The 14,978-nt window shown below is 47.5% G+C and overlaps 1 protein-coding gene across 17 annotated transcripts in view; it reads right to left on the minus strand.

Moving 5' to 3' along the window:
- The window catches only part of KDM2B (lysine demethylase 2B), a 113,133-nt gene that overhangs the window by 14,313 nt on the left and 83,842 nt on the right, over nucleotides 1-14,978 (minus strand). For all 17 annotated transcript variants that reach the window (XM_065032917.1, XM_065032916.1, XM_065032920.1 and 14 more), the window contains one exon: nucleotides 2,449-2,673. In XM_065032917.1, the coding sequence (XP_064888989.1) occupies nucleotides 2,449-2,673 (225 nt within the window). The remainder of the gene's footprint in view (nucleotides 1-2,448; nucleotides 2,674-14,978) is intronic.

Here is a 14,978-nt window from a genome sequence, read left to right on the forward strand (position 1 = left end):
TACTTACCCACGCTCCATTTTAAAAGCATTTTGCAAATGCTGTTTAATTCCCACCCTTCCTCCAAGCACAAAATGGGAATCCCCAGGATCCCATTCCACCAGCAGGTAAACCAGAGAAAAGCGAAGTTTTCTGAAGTCCTAGGAGCTCCGTCCACTTGTTTAGTCCAACCTTCCACACAAGTGTTTATATCCAGACACAACCAGCAGTATCCCAGGAGCAGCACAGCGTTTCTCACGGGGCACAAGGGTGTCCAGCGGATCTCCCATGTCCTGCCCCGCTGAACAGCGGCCGCGCTGCCACAACTCGCCCTCCCAGCAGAGCCCAGCGCTCCCTTCAGACTCGTCCCAGGCACTCCTGTTTCCTTTTGTGATTGAACTGCTGATGCTGAGGAGTCTCTTCCAAACAGCAGTACAGGTTCTCTTAAGGCTTCAGAGCTTAATGAAAGTCTGTGCCTAGTTAATATTGCCAATGTCATTAACCAGAGGAAAGCACAATCCCAGAACCGCAAGGATCATTACTTCCACGGAGCTTTGCTTCAGCGTTTTGGGCTTTTTTTTTGGCTGGAAACTGTTGAATAGGTGCGACAATATATTACTACTGCAATTGTTAGAGAACATAATAAACAAGAGTAAAGACAATAGAATTGCTTATAGGAATGTAAAGCATCCTTAGAAGTTACAACAGTTCAACTTGCTAATTTTCGATGCTTTTGCTGCTCTAAGGAAGCCTGTAACACTCCCGCTGCTATTTACACTGATGGGAACCCATCAAGGTCTTTTTCAGTGCATGCAAGGGCGGGACAAGGAACCAGAGCACCCCAGAGCCCTGTGCTCTAACCACAGCTTCTGGAAATAAAAATGAAGATACCAAGAAGAAAAATGTGTCTTTGTAGAAGAGAGGGATGAGAGGATGACTATATTCAGCTAGAAGAGAACCCAGTTCATCTCCAAAAGCCTCAGCCTGTGTATCAAGAGTGAAGAAGCTTAGTATGAAACTCTCCTTCATCAGTCAGGACAAGAAAGCACGCTGCAGCCCTAATTTAATCCCTCCGCTAAAAAGGCAGCATGATTTCACTATTTCTTCTCCCTGGAGAATAACAAATTCTTCATCCATGCTGTTCAATTCATGCCACACTCCAGGAAATCAAGTGTTCAAAGAAAAGACACTTGAGCTGCAAAAGCACTCTGTGGAAAGGTAGACATTCTATGTACTTTACTGAGAGATCCAGCAGAGCTGAATCCAATCCTCTATGTCAAGAACAGCACAGAGCTTAGAACAGGACACGGAGTGAGCTACCAGGAGCAGCTACTGGAAACCTTAAGTGCTTATCAGTTTTTTTATCAGTGTCAGACTAAGTCATTTAATGCCTCCTCTTCAGTTTCCTCATCAGGATTACAGAAAAAAAAAACAACCCTAAGTGAAAGGAACAGTAACAAGAGTTGGAGAGAAATCAGTATAGATGGGGTGATATTTCAGTTATGGATAAACAACATTCCTTTCCTTAAAAAAAAGTAAGAAGAGACAGAAAACCAAACCCTTAACAACAGCATAAACAAGACCTTCCAAAGATTGAAGAGAAAAGCTAAAATTAGTTTTTACCCTTGACTGGGGGTACTGTGGACGTGAGATCTGAGCAGCAGCTCAGTGACAGGCAGTATGAAAGCAACAGATACAAAAGGTGCTTGAACAACTTAATAGAAGATTAACCTGTCAATATTTGTTAAATACAAATCTATCGCTTATAACTCAAGAAGCTTCTAAGCAATGTTACCAGAGCAGCCCAGGAAACTGTCTTTGCCTGCTTGTCCCATTCTGATGTTTACCCCTCCACAGCCATTTCCAGTCCCTGAGGAAAACAAGACCCTGGCTCGATGGCTCTCTGGCTCATCTGGCTAAGATCCCTCCTACATTGCCATGTCCATGGCACACAAATTGAAATTCAGATCTCAAGTAGCCTGGGGCTGGGGTCACCAATGCCAAAATCTTGGGAGAATGACAGGCAAAGATTTCTCTGTATCTTAAGCTGGTTAAGTAGTTAAGATGGCAAAGCCGGTTGCAAGGCAGCTCTTCTCAGGAAATTCAGAGATCCAAACCAAACAGGCCTCTTCTCCTTTGGAAGAAAACTTCCTACTTTTCCCTTCTCCCAAAACGCCCGAATTTCAGTGTGATTAGAGTGCCCATTTCCACTGTACTGATAATCTCCACATCTACTTTCTCCTTTATGAGGAATGAAAGCTGTCCTACTAAGTAGTAGTTTAAGATTTTGGGGGGGGATAAAAAGCAATGGGAAGCAGAGATCTGAACCCAGAGGGCAGGGATTACACTGTTTTGCCCAATGCACTTTAGAGACTACTCAAAGCAGAGGTCTCAGTCCCACACCTTGTCACCAGGAGACACAGACATAGGAAAGAAACCTCCAAACGAGCTGTAGCAACAGGTAGACTTACTGCGATACACTGCCTCATAATGCAGGACTGTTTCATCCTGCCAGGTCCCCCAAATTTTTTCATGTCTTTGCAGAAGTGACACTCGCCGCACTCTGTCCGCAGACACGCTTCGCACTTGCGGCATCTCGTCCTCCTCCGACGTGCTCCGGCGGTTGTCCGATTAGCCGCGAGCTTCACCGCAGAAGCCGTGCCCAGCTTCCCTTTGGGCCGTCCAACTGCCCTGTTCTGAAAGAGCCAGACACACAAAGTTAATCGCACATCCCACGTACCATCTAAACTGCAAAACATCCTTGGACAGGAGCTGTACACCCATAGATGTAAAAGTGGCAGATGTATCAGAATTATACACAGACAGGCAAGACTCAGCAGATGCAGATGATCACTCTTATAGCTAAAGGAGTGCCGTTACCTTTTCAAGAAAAGGTGCATTGTAAAAAGACAAAGAAATGAAGACATAAGAGATGCCAAACCTAGAGCAAGCCCACTTCAACAGGAGGGCAGGGAGGATCTGGTTATACACAACAACGCAGGATCGAGTCCCCAGTGATGTGCTTGGCTTAGGTCAAGAGATGATCCGCACCACAACTGGGCTCTGGGCCAGGGAGCTCTTTGGACTGTACTCAGGTTAAGCCAGGAGGTTACTTTCCTCCCTGGAAGTGGAAGAATCCAAGGAGGCAGCAAAAGTAATTTTGAGGTTACATACAGCTGAGAAACACTCAGCAGCAATGGCTCCAACCACAGCAATCTCCCTAAAAAAACTGTTGGAGCGAAATAAGGACTCAGCAAAACAAGTCAATTCAATGTGAACCACGCTAAAGCCATTTATTACAGAAACAAGTCTCCTTATATACGTAACTATATTCTAATCACGTGTCCACGCTCCAAGCATGGATTCGCTAAATGAGTATCGTGGGCTGTCCATGTGCTGGAGTCTCACTGATGATACGTCCGATGATTCACGCCACGCCAGGACCCCGGTGATTGAGGAACGCCCCTCTCTCTCACAGCAGATTCTGATCTCAGCTTCTCGAAGAGGCCTTGAGATTCCTTTGAGCCTGACTAATTCAGCAACAAATCTTTATCTATCAAAACCCCTCCACAAAAAACAGATTATTAACTACCGCCAAGTGATAAAGTGGGAAATAAACCACAAATACTACAAAACCTTTCCAGAGCAGCTCCCCTCACATCCAATACTAGCAAGTGCTCAAAAATAGAACACTAACTGATGCTGTGCAAAGGCTAAAAAGGGCATCTCAGGTCTAGATTTCAATGACCTTTAAGACAGCGGCTAAAGGAGCATGAAAAGATTTTAAATGATTAGGTTAACTGCAACATATTCACTCTGGATATCTAAATTTCATGTTCTCATCAGAAACTCCCTGTATACACAAGAACTTACAGCTCAAGCCAAAGATCGCTAAATACCATGTAATTGTATGGGGCTAATTACGCAAGAATTGGCTTGGCTCATTCTTACCGCTGACAGCTTTCTCCATAAAGATGATGATAATAGGACTGCAAAGTTCATCTGGTTTAGCTTTTACACAATTTTTCCACTTTCTGTACATCTCAGCATATGCCCAACTGACCACTTTCTGTTCCCGCCGAACGCCGGGCAGTCACCGAGGTAAGGACAGGTTGGCTTTACAAAGCCATGTTGAATTTCCACAGCGGCTTTTGACAGAAAGGCTATGGAAACACTTTACTTGACACTACAAAAGCTTCCCGAAGTGTCCTACTATACAACTGAAGAAAAGCCACATTGCCAAGTGCTTGATCTTCCTCCCAGCTGACTGTGCAGAGCTCCAGTGACTTTCACATGCAGTGGAGTGCTGATACTTTAAGTCTCCATCCCAGGAACCTCAGTGCTGGGAAAGCAGAGACACCAGGAGCTGGACTTCTTGGCTTCCTCTCCCACAGACCTTCTATCATAACCGAGGTAGGAGAAAACATCTCTTAGCTGATGAGGTTACACAGATTTCAGCAAGTTTTTAATTATGCTCCTCCAGAACGTGTTTTTTTCCTGCTAGAAGGCTGACTCACACCATGCTGTGTGAACACAGACAAGAGTATCTTCCTTCCCGTGGGCAACCACACCAGGCACCTGGATTTCAGACCCATTTCAGACACTCTAAAGAATAAATATTTACCTTTCAGACCAACTTTTCAGCCTCTCAAGGATAAAGTCAGCGCTGGCAGGACTGGCTCAGAACCAACCTCGATAAGAGATAATTTCCTTCCTCAGCACAAATCACCCCTCTGTCCTCTCTGTTATGTCTCCTTCCATAACAAGGGAAGCCAGAGGCACAAACCAAAGGCTGGACATCAGTAGAACAAGTTAAACCAAAATACCTTCAACAACCTGGGCAGTTCCCCTCTGCCAACAGCACGTGGAAGATTCTGCACGAGAATCTGACTCCTTCCCACTAGGTCTGAAGACGATTAAGTTTTTTAAGAAGGCAAACGACAGTTACAACACCATTAGAATAGTCTTTTAAAATGCAATCTCTTTCAAGGAAAAATCAAACTCGGTACTTTTCCAGCTGAAAGACAACTCCTGATTCTGCCACAGTAACACGAGCCAAGTGCTAATTCTGAGGACAGTGTTTTAAGCGCCAGGACACCACAAAGACGCAAGGGTAAAAAGGCATCGCTTGAACACCAAATTTGAGAATCCTCAAAAAGAAAAAATAGACAGGAAGGTGAAGGTACAAGAACAAGTCTGAAGCCAGACCACAGAACTCAGATTTCCCTATAAATCACCACCACACAGCAGAACACAGAGACACAGACCTCTGATCTTACCGTATCTAATATCTCCTTTGCACCCAGACCTCTTCACTGCTCGTTAGGAAATTCAAGCAATGGTACTAGCTGGGTTCGTACTAATTTACCAACCGGCCGATCCTCAATCCAAGCCACGTTTTCACTCCAGGATGTCGCAGCCAGCGAGGCTGGAGAGGCCTTGCAGGAATTCCCACTAGTATCTAGTTTCAAGGGGCTCCAAAGTGGTCGCTTAAAAACCTCCACAGAAGAAAATCTGGCCTGTGGGTTGCTATTCCAGAAAGGGGCTGGGATTCGAGGGGGTAGAAGGAGCCTCCAACATGACTTGGGGTTTATTTAGCACATGGCAGCCAGCCAGATAAATTCCAGGTCGATGTTAGTGAAGAGATGCTGCAGGATTTCCAGCTCAAACTGCAGTTTTACAATGTACCAGCCCTGGTAAGGAAAGCAGGTAAAGATTTCCTTCTCAGCTCCTGTTTCCATCTCTGTCCTGCAATTTGCCACCGGAGCACAGCTTTGCAGAACTCTCTAGCAAAATGATGAGCAAGTGGTAGGGGATGGTAAACCCTTCACTTGGGTTTACCACAATGGCCAGCAAGTCACAGCTCTATGGTCTCAGGCTCAACTCTGGGTGACACATCAAGCCCTGAACAAGGTTCTAGACCAATGCAATTTCCCACCTGCGCAGCAGATCCCACCATCTCCTTTCCCAGGGAGATAAGCCGAGACCCCCAAGCACAGCCTGTGCCTGCTGACTGCAGTTCCCAGCAGCCACCTCTGAGAACTGTCAAGAAATGAAAGATTATACCAAACTTGAAAACTTTGTCTTTAAATCTTACAACAAAACCCAGAGCCTGCCTGAAATACTATCACAAACAATCCCGTGTTCTCCAAAACATCCACAGAAACCGTGTTCATACTTCTCTGGCCACACGAGTCTTCAAAGAAGGGCAGGAGGATGCTGAAGTGATGCCGACCACTCTCCGAGCCCGTAACGAAGACTGTGCAAGCAGCTGCTGAAACTTATTAGGATTAATACACTAAATACCTACCTCACGCTGCCCTCCAAAACAAAACATGTTAACATGACATCCTGATAGGATTTTTTTTTCTTTTGTGGCTTTTTTTGGTTTTGTTTTTTTTTTTTTGGACCTCCCACCCAGATACTGCTCTGCACCACACAACAGTAACCTGCTCCACAGGGCTGAGAATAAGCCCAGGTACAACATTTCCAACTCTAAACCAACCCCTAGGAAATGCTACCTGGAAGAGTCACTACTCAGAATATTGGTTTATCTTGGCTATAGACAAACATCTGGCTGCTGAGAAGTTTTCACTGGTTCCTTATAGGTACCTTAACACACTTCCACCATATGGCATTTCCCTGTTTGGCAGCCACCGAAAAGCCACCCACAGTCACCGGGGTCAGAAGCAGCAGAGGCACCAAGGGCCTCTGCCCTGAGCACAACTCTAACAAAAACAGAAACACAGCTTTATGTTCACAGCAACAGATTTCTAACCTTCACAGTTGCAAAGAATAATCAAAAGACCTCACGTAAACAAAAATACCAAGAGCATCAAGCTTTGGAGACAACACTTCAAGCTGTTAAATGCATGACTAAGTAGGTGTTGATCTTCCTCAACTGCTGGCCCAACACCAACCGGGCTCTGTTGGAGATGTCACCACATAACTTCACGAACTCCTCTGAGAGGAAGATCAGCCGATGCTCTGAGTCCAGAAGGATGAAGGTCCTGGCCCCAAAAGCCAGGCTGACCAAGCCTGCAGCCTAGAAACAAGCTCTTCTGCCACTGGCCTTTACCTGGGCATGGGTTTTATTCCACCACTCAACTTCAGTGCCCTGCTTAAACTGCTGCCGGCAGCACCGCATAATTATTTCAGACTCAACACCTCCAAGAAAACTCCAGGGACATGCGCAGTGCCCTTCTGAAGGGCTTCTCACGTGGCCAGCTCAGCGAGACCCTGCAGCACTTCGCTTCCTAACCAAGCACAACCTGAACAGCTTATGTATCCACTGCATAAATCTCTCCAAGACATCTTACATGCAGACTGTTCATTGCTTCAAGGTGCTGTGCTATGTTAATATATCCCTTCCATGTGCAAGGCAGGGGTGATTTCCTTCTGTAACACGTGGACAGATTCTGATTATTCTCATTTGCTGTAGTTTGACCAAGCCCGTGTAACTACATATCAGCACCTAAAGAAAGATGAGCACCCAGGACTTCCCAGGTGCCAGTCCTGCACTTAGACTTTATATGTCACTGCATTGCAATACAATTGTTTTAACAGAATTAGAACCGACAAATTTAATTACCAGTTGTTTCTTTATAACATCTGATGAATAAACACTAGGAAAAAAAGAAGCCACACACATTAACCAACAATTTGTAACTGTTGTCAGCTAAAACATCACCCTAAACACACTGGGTCACGGGCTGATACTGGGCACTGGAGAAGCCCTGGGGAGCCACAGTGAAGGCGTCTGGTCAACTATTTCCCTGCCTCTCCTGCAGCACCAGGGCTGGGCACACACACAGGGGGATTTTTCAGTTCAAACAGGGTGGAAGTCCTGGGGGACCAGGCTCCCTGCTCAGGCCAGCGAGCAGCACTGTCCTCTGCTGCTCCCAGCCACCCAGGCTCGTACTTGTGACCTTCCTGCTAAGAAAACCAGTCAAATTGACAATCACTAGCAGCGGTAGGGAACAGCAACACATATACCAACGCACTGTGCAGCCTCATCTACACATGCTCTGGCAGGGGGATTGGACCGGATGATCTTCTGAGGTCCCTTCCAATCCCTGACATTCTGTGATTCACCAAAGTCATTTGACCAGAGGTCTCCAAAACAGACCCCGTTATTTAACTCTAACCCTGAAATATGGGGACTGGAGTTAAACTGCCCAGCAGGCCGACCGCCTGTTACACACACAGTCTTGCACTAGAGAATCACAACCAAGCCAACAGCTCTTCAGAATTAAACCCTCACATCTCTTCAGCAATTAACAGAAACCCGTGTCAAAGAAAGAAGTTAGAGGAAGGAAGGGCAGGATGACGTGACTGCAGGAATTCGGCAGGGATGAGGATGAAAGTACTTTAAGACAGCAAAAAATCACACTGATGCCAATAACACCCTTAAAAGCTGTGTTAACCAAAGAGCACAACCCAATGCCACAGATCTAACATGTCTGACTAAAGCATATCTCCCAGAAGTCCACACACGGGAACTCCAGGGAAGTTGTTTTCCTCTAGCAGTGACAGTTCACAAGAGCCACATCGCCCATCATCAGCATGCGCTCCTGCCGGGCGGGGAGTCCTGCAAGACAAGTTTTGGTCCACCGTCTGCCATTAAGCAAGAGGCATCAGAGAGAAAGGGAAGGCGGAACTTCTTCAAGCCCAGCCATCCCCAAACAGGATTAATCCTCTCCAGATGTTCACAGCCACTATCTCCTCCAATTCATGCCCACAAACTTTCTCACTCCCTCCTGCAAAAAGCAATTGTAGCTCCTAGTGACCAGGTGAGCACACAGAGCTCCACTATGAAATAAACAGCTCCATGTCCTGCAAGTAACTAGAAAAGTTTATACCTCGCAGGTTCATCTGGGCATTAGTGACACTCCAGCAGCTTTTCAACCGACACAGCTGTGCTGTTTGGGGTGTGATAAACTGGCACATCAGTGCCAACACAAGTGCCCCCGTTTATTTTCCTCTGGTGGTGAGGAAGTAAGAGTTAGGCCTGGAGGGTACAATAAGATACATAAGCAAAAAGATGCCTTTGTTGATAAGCCACATCTGAAGCAGGAGCTCTTAAAAAGACACCAGTAAGTTATACAGACTTAGAGCACCTTGTACTACTGTAGCTTTCCTTCTTACAGCTACTTCAGGACAAATCCCCCTACCCCAAGCCAGGAGTGTTTTTCTCAGTCTGTTTGCACACGCAGAAGCGTCACACACAGAAATCACATTTTTCCATACCCACGGCCAGGACAAACGCCCAGCACCCACATGCTTCCGAGCACCGCCACTGGTGCCAACTGCGGCTACCGCAAGCGCTGTAAATGCCGTCCACCCTGCTGGGACACCTGATGGTCTTTTTGGAGGGTTTAGACATGGACTGGGGAAAGAGGAAAGGCTGAAGGTGAAAGTCTGAGTGAGAAAACCCACAGCTTTACCCAACTGAAGTTGTGCTGCTCAACTACACCTGTAGAGCCTTTCACCTGTTACATACTAAAGGCTATCACAATAAAAAAGCTATGATAGCAATTTATACACGTCCCGTGTAGAAAAAATACAGTAACTACACATGGTAAAGCAGGCTTGTATGAAAACAGCTGGATCCACACAAGGGTTTTCACCACTAGAACAGTTTTGAACAAAACCATTCCACAGGTCTTTGCTACCTAGGTCACAGCATTATAATTGAGGACCAGACCAAGCCTTTTAAGAAATCCCATAAGAAGGATCTCTGCTTTCTTGTGTTAATGTTTGTTTTCAACTACTAAGATATAAAAAGGCTATCAAAGCCACAAGATTTAGAAGAGCTGAAGAATCCCAGAACATAACCAACTTTCCAAGTTCATCCAGCAAGAACTGGCACCTCCGGTAGCGATTTCACAGCTGGTGCGACACAGACGAGACCAATTCCCTCCCCTAACAATTAAAAAAGCGTATGGTAACCACACCAAGACAGAGACACAAATGGAAAAGGCCTGGTGTGGGACAAAGTTTAAGAAAAGGAAGGGAGCTGGGATATTTTAACTACCAGGTCTGGGAGTCGAGCAGTGAATCAAGCAACAGCACAGGCCTGCATGTTCACACAATCACCAGAATAAAGTCAAGTCTTAATAAAGTCAACGCATCCAAGACCTGGCTTAGGTTCTTGGACTGATGCTCCAGCAGGCCAGGGCAGCACATCAGCACCAGAGCTGCCATCCACACCACCACCGCCAGCCCAAACCCTTTGTCGGCCCTGCCTTCTTGGTGCCATCCTGAAGCAAAATATAGTAAAATTATTAGAAGTGAGATGGGTTTTGGAGGACAGACGCAACACCCGGCCTACCTAGAAGGTTGTCTCTAAAAGCAAATTAGGCTATTTTGAAGAGCAAAACACCTTGAGTTATGAACAAAACTATCAAGTTTATGTTTAAATTGTATACACATGTTTAATTCTATTCCTGGTTCATTTTTAATTGCTTAGGCAGTTCTTAGAGAGTAAAACATGCAATCTAGAACATATGTTCTGGATTATTTATCACAGATTACTTCATAAATTTAAGAAGTTTATTCTCCATCCCCCACAGCAAAAAAACAAAACAACCAAAAAACCCCAACCTTCAGAGAATATAAACCCTTAAAGTATCAATAAAAGTTCTCTTTTCCTTTCAGCACATATCCTTCTCTTTATTCTACATCCCTTGACCCTGGGAATGGAAAGGAGGTTTTGGCCATAAATCAAACTAAGACAAGGTGGCCAGGCTCAGCACCAGACTCTCGAGGAGTCCTGCAGCCCTCCCAGCTATTTGAGGAATCTTACTAGGAAAAATAACAATAATAATAATAATTCTGGAAACCACAGGGAAACGCTAGGAACCCCCCTACCCGAGAGGAACAATCACACACTCCCAGCGCACTGGCCTCCGAAGCGGCGCGGGGCCCTCGGAGCTGCCGAAGTCCCGGTGCCCCCGGGCGCCCACGGCGGGCGAGGCCGAGCGCCCCGGGCCGGCCCCGGCGGCGCCTCCCGCGCCCCGCTCGGGCTCCGCGGACACGCCCGCAGCCGCCGGGCCCGGCCCCAGGGCGGGCGGCACTGGCCCGGGCCGGGCCGGGGCCGCTCCCGACCCCACATTGTTCCCCGTCCCCGCTGCCGGCGCGGCTCGGCGCTGCCCGGCCCGGCCTCCTCCCCTCCCTTCCTGCTGCAAACTTCGCCGCCCGCCCCGGACCTGCTCCAGCCCCAGCTCGGGCCTCGGCCCCGGCTCGGGCTCCGGTTCCGACTCGTAGTCCTCCTCGTCGGCGCTCGCAGACATGGCCATGGCTCATGGTGGGCCCAGGCGGAGCCGAGCTGACATGGCTGGAGCGGCGCTGCTGGCGGAGCCCCGCTCCCCGCACACACACACACACATGCAGGAGGAGGAGGAGGAGGAAGGGGGGCCGTGCATATTCATGCCAGGCAGCCAGGAAGGGGCTGGCCCAGCCGGCACGGCCAATCGCGGCCCGCTTGCACAAAGCCGGCCTGCGGGGACAGCGCGGCCGCCCGGCCGGGGCAGCGCCGGCACCGAGCCCGGCCGAGCCCCGGGCGGGGTGATGGGGGCGCGGGAGGGGGACACTTGAACACCCCGCTGGCAATTAGCCCCCTGCTGGTAATTAGCCCCACGAGGGGGCGGGCCGATGCTGGGCCTGGCTGGGTGTGCCGAGCGGGGCGGCGAGGGGAGGGGATGCGCGGCGCGGGGATGCGCGGCCGCCCGCAGGGTGCACGGCGCTGCACGGCTGCTGGAGACAAAGGAGAGCACAGACGGACAGACAGACGCACGCACACCCCCCTCTGCCTCGCTACCTGCCGGCTCGCCTCCTGCTGCCGGGATCGGGACGGGAGGAGGGAACCTCCATCCCTCGGGAGGAGGAGGAAGGCTCCGAGAAAACTTCGGGATTTGCAGCGATGCCCTTGCTGCGGCAGAACCAGCGCGGGGGGAAAATGGGAGCGCAGGCGAGGCGATGCTCCCTGTGCAGGCACCCCCTGTTTTGCTTGCTCCTGCAGAACCATTTCCAGTCCTCCTCCCTACATCCCGATCTGCTCCTGGGGGTTTACAGTAAAATATTTTCCCTGCAGTATGAAATGTTACACATGGGTCAGTCGGGTACCTGTTGAGGATCCAAGGGTCACAGGGCCAGCACCTGAACACAGATGCTGCCTTCGCCCTCCAGAGATTGCAGCTGAGGGTCAAGACACACAGGGCCTGAATCTGAGTGCTGAGAATTAAATTTCCTATTGGATTTATGGGCCTGCTTTCAGGGGAAATCCCGATTCCATTCAAGTTGTTAGGATTTTGCCTCTGGCTCCTACGCCCACAACACAGAATTAAACATGAGATTAAATATTTGCATGTGCTGAGCAACGAAGGAGCCATAAAGAAGCACATCTAATGGTCCTTGCATCAGGATTTTTGCCAAACGAGTTCCAGCTCCATGCCCTGGCCTGAAATACCACATGGCTACACAAACACTTTGGGTAGCCCAGGAGAAGAGGCAGGAGCTGGCACAGGAGCCAGCAGCAATGCTGCCTTAGGCCAGCTCACAGCCTTGTGACACCACGATCTACACAAACCCCGGCCGCTCAACTTTAAGTAACAAAATACAGTCAAACTTCAAACACATATTTACAGGCGACTGCTGATAAAGCCACGCAAATCACGTAATTATGCCCCTTCCTTATTTTGAACACCTTAAATATCCATTTTTTTGTTTGTACTTCTGTCTTCTCACCAACTCAAGCTTGAATTAAGGATATGTGATGATATTCTCCCAATCCTGCTCATCCACAATGCCAGGAGTGAAGTATTTACTCGCACAACCCTATGAGGCTCTCCAGAATATGATGGGATGTGTCCGGCCTGTCTCCTCAGGTTTCTCGCTTCCCCCATTGTGTCCGTACTCCACCCAGAGCAGGAGCAGATGAAAGCTGAGGCACAAAAAGCATGTGCCTAAGGCCCTGGCTTTCTGAATCACAAGGTGATACCAGAATCCAGTGTTTTCTGGAGGAGAGAGGAAGGGGGGGATGCACATCTCACAACAGTCCTACAAAGGAGAGCTTTAAACCACGAAGCAAGAATAACTGACACGATTACAGCAGCGTTTGTGGTGCCATTGTACAGTTGGCCTCCAGCAGGAGGACAGATGATGTCCACAAGGAAAGCGCCTGGTCCCGCACCTGCCCATGGGCAGCCCAAGGAGCCTGTGCTGACTCCACACGAGGCCCAACGTAACCTTGTCCGTCCCCTCCAGCCTTTTGGCTCCCTAATCCAGACAGCAGAAAAAAAAAACAACTTGTGACATCCGCCGAGGACGATCCACCAGTCACACCACAGCGAAATGTCACTCATAGCAAATTAAATCATGATATGGATCATCCTCCTCTCGTCTGCAAGGCACACGAGTGCCCTCGGTGTGGCGCTGGCCTGTCTGGGCTGCAGTGGGTCACCAGTATAACCCACATCAAACCAGCGCTGCCACAGGAGAGCGCGTTCCAGTCCGCTGCTTACAACAGCAACACAACTGACAAATGAGCTCTAATTACAAGGCCTGCGTTAGGAGCGAAGACACGCATGCCAAGACCATCTCAGAATGATTTCCAAATGCTAGGTGAGCTTTGCCGAGCTGGCGTTTAAAAAAACTGGATAGGATATGATATGATATGACATAAAAGAGCAAATTGGGAATCAGTGGGGGGAAAACAAGATAATAAAATAAACTTTTCTGATTATAATTGCTCTCTTAAAAAAAATCTCATCTTGTGCAAGAGCAGCTAACCATTCAAAGAAATATTTAATACACAGAAAGAACTATTAAGAGAGCATTTTCCAGCTCAATTCTTAGAGCTTGTCTACACTAGAGAACAGTAAATTACGACAAATAATGAGCAACCCTTGTGTGAACAGCATATATTTGACTAGCCTGGTGCAGTTTACATCAGCTTAGAAAACAAAATCAGCAGCACTGACCCTGGTCATGCCTGTATTGGCATAACCCTGTCCATACCTCAGCTTTCTGAGATATAGTTCAGTAATAAATAATATCCTTAATTATACTGCTGAATGAGCCTCAGTTAAAACTGCATGAAAACAGACAGTACCTTCTATTCCAAACTGTTGCTTTGATTGCACCTCACCTGAAGTCATATATAAGTCCCATCAATATCATAATCTTCTCCACAGAAACCAATTATGCTGTCACAAACTGAGACAATAACCTTAAGCAAAGAAGCAACAGCAGGAGCAGATGAGCGCCAAAGAACCAGATTTTATTCTCATGCAAATATCCTTAAGTAGTAAAACCAAGATGAGGGGAGGAAGATTAAAACCCCTGCGCTGTTCTCACCTGCTCCTGAGCATCTCTTGGACCTATAGATTTCAGCTGCTGTTACCAGCGCTACACAGGACCCGTGCTTTCATATTAGACACTACAGTTTAATTCTGTGATTCTGAGTATGAGGTGAAATAAAGTTTTGAATGTGGTACAAACACATCTTTGATTCAACGTTCCCTTGAAACTTTTAATGCATCTTTATAGAACATTATATTTAGCTGGTATTAGAAAAAATATTTACGTGGAAACGATTGGAAAAAACAACCTCAAACTGGTTTATGGACAAGTCCTTGAAAAAAAAAGATCTTGTGATTTGAGCTGCTGCTGCTTTCTGGAGGCCAGCACATATGTTTCTGAAAAGGAAACCCACTGAGATGTTCATCAATCACGGTTCTTGACCTGTATCAGCATAAGAGAGTTACCCAATGGCTTTCTAAGGTTCCTGGTTTTGGTGTAAGTGTCCATTCATATGAAATATGATCTTAACTGTTGAGCCTGGGCAAATTTCATGACACTTTTCTCAAGAGTTTCAGCCAATATTTCAGTCATATTCTCAATGCCAGCAGTGACATTCTGACAACCTAAATACCCATCTAGTATCATGATCTTACTACTTCCTCCTACCTATTTCATCTGAACTATGACATGAGCAGTT

This window comes from Columba livia, chromosome 17 (genome assembly GCF_036013475.1).
Source record: "Columba livia isolate bColLiv1 breed racing homer chromosome 17, bColLiv1.pat.W.v2, whole genome shotgun sequence".
Lineage (NCBI taxonomy): Eukaryota > Metazoa > Chordata > Aves > Columbiformes > Columbidae > Columba > Columba livia.